The sequence below is a fragment of the Artemia franciscana genome, chromosome 3, assembly GCF_032884065.1.
Source record: "Artemia franciscana chromosome 3, ASM3288406v1, whole genome shotgun sequence".
Lineage (NCBI taxonomy): Eukaryota > Metazoa > Arthropoda > Branchiopoda > Anostraca > Artemiidae > Artemia > Artemia franciscana.
Genome location: NC_088865.1, coordinates 27,551,281 through 27,563,353, shown reverse-complemented (window position 1 = coordinate 27,563,353; position 12,073 = coordinate 27,551,281). Strand labels below are relative to the sequence as shown.

Here is a 12,073-nt window from a genome sequence, read left to right as displayed (position 1 = left end):
AAAAAAATAGCAAGGTAATTAACTTAAAATTATGCAGCCAAAAACTAAAATAGCAAGAAGAAAAACAGATTAATGCATTAAACAATAGTTATGTAAAAACTAAAACAATAGTGAGAGAAAAAATTGCCAAAACGGAAAATTAAACAGAAAATACACAGAATAAAGAAGTCTAGAAGAAAACAAAGGCAAAACTTTGTTTTTGTTTTTCTTATTATCATCTTTGTTGCTTTAGTTTTATACTATTAATTTCAAACAAAGCCATCTTGTTTCCTTTTTAATATAGTATATTTTCTTAACATTTTCTATCTTCTTATCCCTATTTCTTAACTTTTCTTCTATCATCACGCTAAAATATTTTTGTGTAGATTTCTGTGTCTTGAATCCCCTTTTTTCTATTTATACTTAACAGTCTTTTGTCTTTTACTTATAAAACGACTTATAATAATCAAAATGGAGCTTACCCAATAGATTGGGCTCGACTGAGCTGTGATTTATAGGACTGTATTCGATTTTTCGATCTTGCAGTCTGGAGTATTCCTTTAGTTGATGCTGATTCTTCATCACTCCTTTCCCTTTTTTGAAGGCACCAAAAGCAAATATAAACAACAAATCCAAGTAAAGTCACAAATCCTAGCGTCGAAAACACGACAATAACTAACAGTACCTTGCGTTCCATTCGCCTGAAAAACAAGAAACAAATTTTATTTAAAACCATATCGTGCGTTTCAACAATAGGGCTAGAGCTAAAAATAATATATTAATCCTAAAATAATAACTCATTTTATTTTGGCCTAGAACGAAAAAATCTTGCTTTAGATAAAGTGATTATAAAATGCAACAAGAAAAAGAAGATAACAACCTAAGAAACTACGAATATGAAATCTGAAAATGAAAATTAAATAAAATATAAACAGGATAGTAACCGATCAAAACAAAATAGTAAAAATCCAAAATAGGAATATAGAATAACTAAATTCAATGAGCAATTAGTTGTATTAAATGGGCATTATTTATTTGTTTTGAGTAGTATTTTCTACACTCAAAATGACTATACCAAAGTACAGAGCAAGAAAGATAAACCGATACAGCAGCAATAAGATACAAACTATTTTTCTACTTGATATATCAACAGCTATGCCCTTGTTAAATTCTAACATCAGGCTTGCATTTTCTTCATTTGAAAACAGATTCGATAAATATAGAAGTTAAACAACTTAAACCTCTTCATCACATTTTTACTCATGTTTCAGGTATTTTAGATTGGTGTATTTAATCACTCCTATTGTAAAATAAATAGGAAGAACTTTATAACTCTTTTTTTTATTCAACTTCATAGAATAAACCTCCAAATCAGAAATTGTTATTGAGGTTATATTGCCATCTATTATTTGCTTCTTTGCATTTCAGAAAAGTAGGTGGCGGGTAATACTCTAATCTGGGAAAATGAAATATTTTAAGCTTTGAGTCGTTTCCATGCTTCAAGCCTTTCATTTTTACTCATTCTCGCAACTACGGTTAGAAACATGCCAGGACTCCTATCTATTTGACAGGATTTCAAAATATATTATAGGATAACAGTAAATGGTGAAAATATGACTTGATTTGAATACTTGTGACCGATTTACTGTCTGATTTTAATCATCAATTTCGCTTTAATTTAAAACAGAATGCCAATTCAGATTAACACTGTCTACAGTTGTTTTAGCCAAGATGTTAATTCTCACTATAGCTGCTTCAGAATATATTTTTTTTTGTAAAACCTGGAGTGGAACGTTAAGTTTTATAAGCAGCGTAAGATTATGGCGTTACCTAACTTACAGGAGAACAAAATTTATTTATTATAACTTTATTCAACCCAGGTTAAGTGGTAAGTGAGTTGGTGAAGTGGTTAGGTTTTTAGACCAATTTTGTAAACTATTGTAAAAATTCTTTGAATAATAAAAACACCTTTTTTTAAGCTCATGTTTTTAAATCTTTTAGAAACAAGAAAAATGTTATCCTACTAATTTCCCTACGGTTTGTCTAAAAATGTTATGCTACCTTGCCATCCATTGCATTTGCCCAAGGCTTGTCCAATTGTGCTGGAATAAAAACAACTGCATGAGCTGGATATAAAAAGAGATTTAACTATGAGGGGATAGGACCCCAGTGCTTGCTCTAAATTACCGTCCTATCACTGTGTCTTGTTTTGTTAGTAAGCTATTTGAATATGTACTGCTACCGGCCATTAACTCCAAGTGCAATTTTACGCCCTTCCAGCTTGGTTTTAGAAAAGGTATGGGCTGCATTCAAGCTCACCATATTGTGGGTCGGCTAATGAAACAAGCTGTTGCTCAAAAAAGTCTCCTGTATTGTTTGACTGTTGACATATCTAGTGCTTTTGACAATGTAATTCATTCAAATGCTTTGTTTTCTCTAGCAGCCTCAGGTGTTAGCCTTTCTATTGTGCCCGTGCTTAAGTATTGGTATGCTAATTCTTCAGTTAGGGTGAAGTAGAATGGTACTGTAGGGGAGAATATTTCTGTTAAAAAAGGCGTTAGGCAAGGTGCTGTATTAGCCCCGAGCATATTTAAATGTGTTTTAGCTTCGTGTCTCCAACTCTTCAACCGTCAATTTTTTAAAATGATAATTTAGGCATTAGTCACGTTGCATATGCTGATGATGTTCTGCTTCTTAGCCGGACAAAACATAGTCTAATTACCAACTTTGACCGGCTTCCAGCCGCACTATCCACAATAGGCCTTTCAGTTAATGCCTCCAAATGTGAGTTTTTGTGTTTTGGGAGTCCTCCACCAGCATCACCTCTTTGCTTGGGTTCTTCAACTATATTATTTTCAGCAAGTATTAAGTGGTTGGGTCTTTCTTTTTCCACGTCACTTTCGTCTACTTGTTCCGCTATTACGTCCAGCGTGCTGAAAAGTATGCGGGTTGGTTACGGAAAAATTTCACCAAATCTTGGTCGGTATAACCGAAAAGGACTATGCCGTCTTTATTCTAGTTTTTGTGCCCCTGCTGTTTTTTATCTTTCTGGTTTTGCTTTCCTCCTTCGCAAGAAGGATACAAACAAAATACGCTCAGGATATTTTAAGTATTGCAAGTATTTGCGGCGTCTGCCTCGGTGGTATCGAAATTATACAGTCGTTTCTAAATTTGACATCGTTGATGCGCCCTCACGACTGAAACAATTATCTAAACATATATCTCTGAAAACTCAGCAAATGATTGGTGTTTTTGACCCTCTTTGGCCATTTTTTGAATTGAGGTAATTTATTTATGTTGTATGCTGTTATGCTGTTATGTTATTTATGCTGTTATGTTTTTTCTTGTTTTTTCTTTTTTGTGTGTGTTTACTCCACAGTTTAATGTATTTTGTGGGTTATACATAAATTATTATTATTATTATTATTGTGATAAATGAAAAGTTTTTATTCATTCAATTAACAATGGCTATTCTCTGTCAAAACATTTTTTTGTAATTTATTCAGCTCCTTATATCAAGAAAAAGAATAGTATCCAATCTAATTTATGATAAAATCATTGGAATCATTACAATGAGCTATCAATTAGGTATAGTAGATTGAAATGTGAATAAGGATGGCGCTCAAAGTTTTTTTTTGTAAAAATATCCCTTTATTATTAGTAAATCTTTTTGATAATTTGGACACATATATTATATTTTGATTTAGTTCATTCTGTCCTGAAAGTTTCAGCTTAATACCTGAAGCTTCGAACTAAAATTAACTTTTAGCTTGGGTACACATGTTCATTTGGCAAAACATCCTTCCCACTATTATCTGAAAGTTTCACCTTTATACCATTAGCCATTCCCGAGACATTGGAGATAACCTCTTTTACAACCTGGCTAAAAACAGTGTCTTTTGATCTAGCTTGATTCCAAATTTTCAACTTTGTAGTCTTAACAATTATTTGGTACTGAAAGAAAAAACTGATTTTCCTCATGAGAACCTGGATGCACACAGTGATTTGGTTTAGTTCAAGATCCCTCCCCTCAAAAAGTATCAAAAGTCTTAACTGCATGCCCTTTGCAGTCCTGAGATATTACAAATTCGCCCTTTTGACTACTTGCACGCCAGGCGTATCTTTTAATTCGGTTCACCATCTCCCTCCACATTCCTTCAGAATTTCACTGCCTTTTATGATATTAATTAAAAAAAAAAACTTTCCAGAAAAAAGTTTTTCAAAGAAAAGTAGAGATGCATATTAGACTTAAGACCAGCAGCAATAAATTCCTATAATATTTCAAACTCAAAATGACCTGAAATTACTATTAAAGAGTAAATGAAACCCAAAAGAAACTGAAATTAAATAAACAATCATAGCAAACAAATATTCATAAGGGAAACTTAAATTGAATATTCAAATCAAACCCAAACTGAACAGAAATCACTACAAACAAGAGTTGCGCAACTGCCCTCTTCCCCCTTTTATAGCTGCAATAGTCTAAAGTCTTTTGCGGTATTTGCGTATTATTGAAAATTATATGTGTCTTAACCAGTCCTTGGGAATAATTTGTGTAATTAAACTGAAAATTTGATATATAATGATTAATTTTAAAAGTTCAGCAATTCAAGATTTTATTTCACTGTAATTTTTATTTTTATTTTCAATGTTACAAGACAAAAGAAGTATTTTTAATTATGATCAGTTTTTGGTAATCTGCAAATGTCACATTAGTTTTTAGAGTTTTACAATTAGAAAGGATAGGAAAAAAAGTTTCCAATTTCTTGATTTTAGTGATTTTTACTTGTTTTAAATCTGATTGAATCATTCAATTTAAGTTTTACTGGTTTTCAGATTTATTTATTTATTTATTAGTACCTGTTTTATGTTTGTTTATTATCATTATTTATTTGATTTCTGGTCATTTTATGTTTCATTTAATCTTTTGTAGTAATTTCGGGTCATTTTCAGTTTGAATTATTATATAATTTATTCCTTCTGTTCTAAAGTTTAGTGTTAGCTCTTTACTTTTCTTTGAAAATCTTCGTTTTTGGGATTTTTTTAACAGGTTTTTGCTTGTTTTGATAAAGTTTCATCTGAGTATCAAAGCATCAAAGTGATGCTTTTTTTCAAAATTAAAGTTTCAAAGTCCAATTCCTGACATTAATCACAATCAGATGTAGTACCAGTGGCAAGCAATCGCAGTAACAGTTGCAATTTGTCGCAACTAGAAGTAGTCACATTTACAGTCGCTACCAGTGTTATTTGCAGCTGCAATAGTAGCAGTAGTAGTAGTGGCTCTGGAAGCTCAAGTTATTACCCTTACCCATTCTTAAAATATCACAGATATGTTTTTTTTTTAACTTGGATATAGATAGTTTCTTTTGATTTAGCTTAACGTGCTCCTCAAGACATTTTGTCTCAATACCCTTAGCCTTTTTGGAAACATCCAGGATCAAACATTCTACGCTTTTCCAATGATAAATCCTGTGTGTAAAGAATGGACAATTGCCTAATGTATATTCCGCGTCCCCGGTGATGTGGGGGCTAGATATCCCCCTAGGCATAACCTTTAGATTTAGTGACCATTTAGAATATAATGACTTTTTAAGGTCTCTATCAGTGTCGTGTGGAGTATCTGGAAGGGTAAGAAGGGGGGAGGGTGATAGTTACTCTTCAGTCCTTTTTCAACATCCCTTTCAACATGCCTTTACACTTTCAACTCAATACCCTTAGCCGTTCCATAGATACTGCTTTTGTGTCCTTTTCACAACCCTCCTGCATATGGTTTGCTTTGGTTTTAGTTGACATCCTCTTCAACATTTATAAAAGTTTTACCATAATATAGCTGGCATTTCGGAGACTCAGGATCAAACATGACTCCATTTCCGATCAACCAACTTTTTGTGAATCACTTTGTGAATCGAAGTTGTCATTCATTAAATAAGTTCATGTTGATGGGGACGTAGAACAAAATTAAAAGAAACTATGATATTTATATAACATTTCACAACTGAGACCTGACTCTTTAGGGAGGATTTTTCTTCATAGGAATTTTTCGGCAGGGAGAAATGTTCGAGAGAGGGGCAGGGGGCTTAAGGCTTTATTTTCAAAATATAACAGGAAATTAAATTTAAAAAGCCATCTTTTTCCAATGAGAGTTGGAGCAAAATTAAAAATAAATTTTACAAAAAAATTTCCGTTTATGAGAAGGGCCGCTCCATCTTTTGCCCCTCACTCGTTTTGAAGTCTCTGATACTATTTCAAAAAATCTTTTTAAGGCAGCCGTTCTTAAAGAATTGAAAAAACATTCAACTTAAGCTTAAAGAGCAAGGTATCTCACTGAAAAAGTATCGCGGTCTTAATGAAAATCACAGCTTCAGATTCAGCATATAAAAGAACCCCTCTGCAGAGGTTTCAAGGTCCCATCTGCGAAAATGGGATTTTTTTTGGCTCGAAGAAAGGTCACTATTTATTTGTTTTTGTTTGCCCTAGGGACCATCGAATTGAACCAACAGCCCTACAATATCAAGAAGGGCTCATTTGAACGCAAATTAAGATTTCGAGTGCCCTCTTTAAGTGACCAAAAAACGCATGTTTACTTAGGCAGGCACCATAGCGCTGCCTAAGTAAAGAATAATGTGGGCGCCATGCATTATTTGACCATGGCACATAGTGTAGAAGGAGTTGTCACAGAAACTATGGAAGGAGCTCATTCCAATGGAAATTGAAAATTATAGTGCCCTTTTTAAGAGTCAAAAGTAATGGGAGGGCAACCAGTCTCCATCCCACGTCACACAATTCTCCAAAGACACCAAATCAACGTTTTGATATAGCCATTTTGTTCATCACAGTTGAAAGATCCAGTAACTATGTCTCTGGTGATGTCGGTCCCCCAGGCCTCAGGGCAAGGGCTTTAAGTTATACAATTCACCCACTGTTTACATGTAGCATATCTTATTGAGAAAAGTAGGCATGTTTGACTTTTAGTGTAAAAAAAGACAAAGGGCATTCAGGTGAACATTTAAGGGAATTTTGAGGGGAGTGTTGGACTAAATAAAAACACACTGTGTAAAATATAGACAAAAATATACACAATCCCTTTTGTAAACCTGTCTATTATACAGGGTGACGAAAGGCCGTAACTCAGGAATAATTGAGTGTATTAATTTGGAACTTTACAATATTTTCACGCTACTACTGCTACTACTACTACTACTACTGCTGCTATTACTACTATTACTACTACTGTTACCATTACTACCACTGCAACAACTGCTTCGGTGGCGAATACTACCAAGCCTGAGGGTATTGGACTGAAAATTTGAGAAAATGTTGAGGGGGAAAACTGAACTAAATCAAAACAAACTATAAGTGTACAGATTGACAAAAGAGCGTATCAGCAATGTCTTTAGAACGGCTTACCGTATTAAGAGGAAACTTCCATGGTATCACGAGGGGAACATGCAACTGAACTTAAGGGTACATCTGCAGATTGCAGATTGCCGACACTAAGATGAGTAGGACTCAACCCCCTCCTGCCTCCTGAAGACCAGAAAATGATTTGAACTTTGCACAAAACAAATCACATTTTAAATTCTTTCCCTTTTTTAATTATATTACATCCGAAGTATTAAGTCTTTAAATAATAAATATCAGTATATATTTATTAAATAGCCAATCTTCACCCGTTTGCTGTTTTTTCAGTAATCTAGGTGATGAAGTTTCACCGCCGGGCTCCTAATACTATATATCTATATATATAAAAATAAGTTGTCTGTGTGTGTGTGTGTGTGTATGTCGAGTGACGTCATGTTTGTGCGTCGACTGACGTCATATTTTCGACTGACGAAATTACAGACCGGGACATCGGGACACAAATGACGACCGGGACACCGGCACATAGGGAATATAAATGACGACCGGGACACTCAAAGAGAAAGCGACCGGGACACAAGGAATGTTCGATTAGCAATCACCATCAACAAAGCACCGGGACACAAATGACGACCGGAACACAGGGAGTATAAATGACGACCAGGACATAAGTAAAAAAAAAAACTAAAAAAACTAAAAAAAAGGTAAAAACTACAAAAAACCTAAAAAGAAAAAAAACTAAAAACTAATAAAAAAACTAAAAAAGCTAAAAAACTAAAAAAATAAAAAAGAAAAAAAAGAAAAAAAGGAAAAAAATGAAAAATAAAGGAGAAAAACAAAACTAAAAAGACGACCGGGACATAGGGAATATAAATGACGACCGGGACGCAGGGACACAACTAAAACGGGGACGCCGGGGGGCACAGGGGGATATATAAATGACGACAAGGACACAGGGAATGTTCGATTAGCAATCACCATCAACAAAGCTCAAGGGCAATCATTAGAATCATGAGGTATAACTAAAAAAACTAAAAAAAAGGTAAAAAACTAAAAACTAAAAAAAAGACCAATTCAAAAACGAATGTATATACAGACCGGGAAACCGGGACACAAATGACGACCGGGACACCGGGACACAAGGAATATAAATGACGCCCGGGACACTCAAAGAGAAATCACAGACTGGGACACCGGGACACAAATGACGACCGGGAAACAGGGAATATAAATGACGACAGGGACACAGGGACACAACGGGGACGCCGGGGGGCACAGGGGGATATATAAATGACGACGGCGACACAGGGAATGGTCGATTAGCAATCACCATCAACAAAGCTCAAGGGCAATCATTAGAATCATGAGGTATAGATCTGAATATGGATTGTTTTCCCATGGACCATTATATGTTGCACGTTCAAGAGTCGGTAAAAGTGACAATCTATTTATATGCACAGACAATGGGACAGCAAAGAATGTTGTATATTCGCAAGTTTTACGTAGTTAAAAACATATATATATATATATATATATATATATATATATATATATATATATATATATATATATATATATATATTTATATATTCACAGGTGGGACATAGGGACACAACTACAATGGCGCGTAACTAATATGGCGCGTAACAACTTACGCGCGCAGGGGGGGGGGGGCTTGGGGGGGCGCGAAGTACCCCCACCAACTAGGTGTTGGGGTGGCGCGAAGCGCCACCCCATCAGCTAGTATATATATATATATATATATATATATATATATATATATATATATATATATATATATATATATATATATATATATATATATATATATGTATATTAACCTTCAGCTGGAAATAAGGATTGTTTATAGTAAATTTCAGATCATGTTCTGGACCTCAGAAGGCATTAGGGGCGTCAGTCCTGCTCATCTTAGTTTCTGTTCGTTTGAGTTTGACGAGATTATTTATTGTGATTTCTCTTTTTTGGTTTCACTTATTTATTGATGTCGTTTTGCGGTAGTATTTTGTTTGAAAAATTACTTGACTTTGTTTCTGCTCATTTTTGGTTTAATGTAGCTCTTTAAATTTCCTTGATAAGGTCATTTTGAGACAAAATCCTCAAAATTAATCAACTTAAAAAAATGTACTACGGTACTTGAAAATAACATTTCACAAGATACTAGTCCTCATTTTGCATCAGCTTTTATCAGAGGTTATATTCTATAGTGAGGAGCCATGTGCCTTAAATGTATTATTTTACACCCAGCTATATAATATGGAAAAGCTGGTCTTATAAACTTCAGAGAGGGAAGGTCGTAAAACTTCAGGTGGGACTCATTCGATCCGTAATTGGAAATTCTATTGCCTTTTTTAAATGACACTAAGTGAATCAAAATCGTGAAAAGGACAAATCGGTAATATCTAATAAACAGCCAAGAATACTATGTTAGAACATTCAAGGCATATTGAGAGGGACGTTATACCAAACTAAAGGATTCTAAGTACACCCAGGTTATCAAGATGGATTTTTTGCAATATTAAGAAACAGTTGGGGGTAATAAGTTAGGACTCCCAGGCAATTCAAAGATAAATCAAAAGACACTAAAGTTATTGGTGTCAAAAGGGCATACGTGCAGTTTTTCGTGAAGGGTTAAGGGTATTAAGCTGAAACTTTCAGAAAATATTAAGACCAATGCTGAGCTAAATCAAAAGAACATGTTTGCATCAAACTTGCAAAAAAGAATGAAGTGCAGTGTGTTGGGAACTGAACAGAGTATTAAGTTGAAAATTTAAGGAATTTTGAAGAGGATTCTGAACTCACTCGAAAGTCATAGGGATAATGATCTTCGACTAAATAAAAGAAACCAAGTGCATCCAGGTTTCCAAAAGGGTATATCTTTAATATCACGTGAACGCCTAAGGATACTAAATTAAAATTCTCAGGATATATTAAGGGGGAAATCAAATTAAATCAAAAGATCCATTGTGCATTAAGGTTGTCAAAAGCATATATCTGTGATATCTCAGGAACAACTTATGGTATTAGGGTTAATCGATCTGAGAATGCTGAAGAGGATGTAGAATAAATTTAGGGTTAATCGATTAGGGTTAATCGATCTGAGAATGCTGAAGAGGATGTAGAATAAATTCAAAAACTCTCTGTGCATCAAGGTTGCTAAAAGGACATATCTGCAAAACCTCATAATCGCATCTGAAATATCTTAGGAATGGCTAAAGATACCGAGTGGAAACTTTGAAAGAAGGATGAGAGGGATAATAAAACTTTCAGGGTATGTTAAGAGACACCTTGAAATAAATGAAAAATGTCACAGTGTACATCCAGGTTTTTAAAAGGCCACATTTACAATTTCTCAAGAACGGGTCTGAGCATGAAGCTGAAACTTTCGCGGAATTCTGAGGGAATGTTAAACTTAATCGGAGAAAACAATGTGAATATAATTTATTCAAATGGTATAATCTCAAGAAAAGCTGATGTTATTAAGTTAAGGGCACTGAACATTAAGTACTAAGGGCACTGAAGGAAGTGAAACTGAATGAATTTTAAGAGGCATATTTTTCAAACTTACAGGGCACGGTGAGGGGAATGTTGACCTTCAGGAAAAAGGCATGGTTAGGTTTTCAAAAAGGTATCTCTACAAAATCTACAGAACGACTCTGGGTAATATACTGAAACTTTCAAGGCATGTTGAGTTTAAGGTTAAACTATATAGAAGAAGACTATGCGTATATAGTTTATCATATTGGTATAACCTCAAGAAAAGCTGAGGTTGAATCGGAACGATAAGTGCATATTATGTGGGGATGTCAAACTGAATAAAACTGCTATGTGCATCCATGGTGGCAAAAAGGTGTATAATATCTTAATCAGTGAGCCATAATTGTGTATGTATATATTTATCTCAAAATGTTTCCATATTTTTTCATGAAAATTTGTTTCTTAGAATATTTTGGTCTAAAAAAATCGATCTAGATTGGTCAGAAGTTTGAAAAAATTTGTCTAGGGCCTTAACTTAAAAAAAAAATCCATGTCTTTGACGTCATTTTTATATACATGGTTGCAGTATTGCAATGACGTTGTCAAAAGTCTGTTGAAAAAACTGGCGATTGAAAAACATCTATATATATTTTAACAAGGGATTAAAACAATTCAAAACCTTAAAAAGAAAACAAAAAGTTTGAACCTTAGTATACATCCGGTGTGAGAAATCTGATTTCCTTCAATATTCAAATACCTTTGAAAAGAGACAGTATGAAAAGACATTAATTTGCTTAAAGAGCAAAAACCTGTTAATTGCAAAAATATTTGTATATGTTTTAAGAAGGGATTAGAACAATTCAAAAACCTTGAAAAATAAAACCAAAAGTTTTAAACCTAGTAGACAATCTGTGTTACAAATCGGACTAGTTCAGTAATCAAATATCTTTGAAAAGACCCCAATATGAAAAGACAAATCAGTATGAAAAACTTATCTAGAGATAGACCCAAAAAACGAAAATTTACAATTGTTATAAATGATAATTTGTTGGAAGAAAAGAATATTTTTTTCTTACCACTTGAACAACTAAAAAATCTACAACCTGAATTGTCATTTCAGGCTAGTCAACTAGACCAATATGTCAACTAGACCAATATGTCAACTAGACCAATAAGGGTAGCTAAAGCAAAGGGCATTAGCAAATTGTCTCAAGTAATAAAATCTAAAATGTAGAAGAAA

The 12,073-nt window shown here is 33.9% G+C and overlaps 1 protein-coding gene across 1 annotated transcript in view; it reads right to left on the bottom strand.

The window, feature by feature from the left end:
* LOC136025512 (synaptotagmin-7-like) overlaps window positions 1-12,073 on the bottom strand; it is a 141,275-nt gene that overhangs the window by 99,423 nt on the left and 29,779 nt on the right. The window contains exon 2 of the mRNA XM_065701542.1: window positions 462-680. Coding sequence (XP_065557614.1) covers window positions 462-676 — 215 coding nt within the window. The 5' untranslated portion in view covers window positions 677-680. The remainder of the gene's footprint in view (window positions 1-461; window positions 681-12,073) is intronic.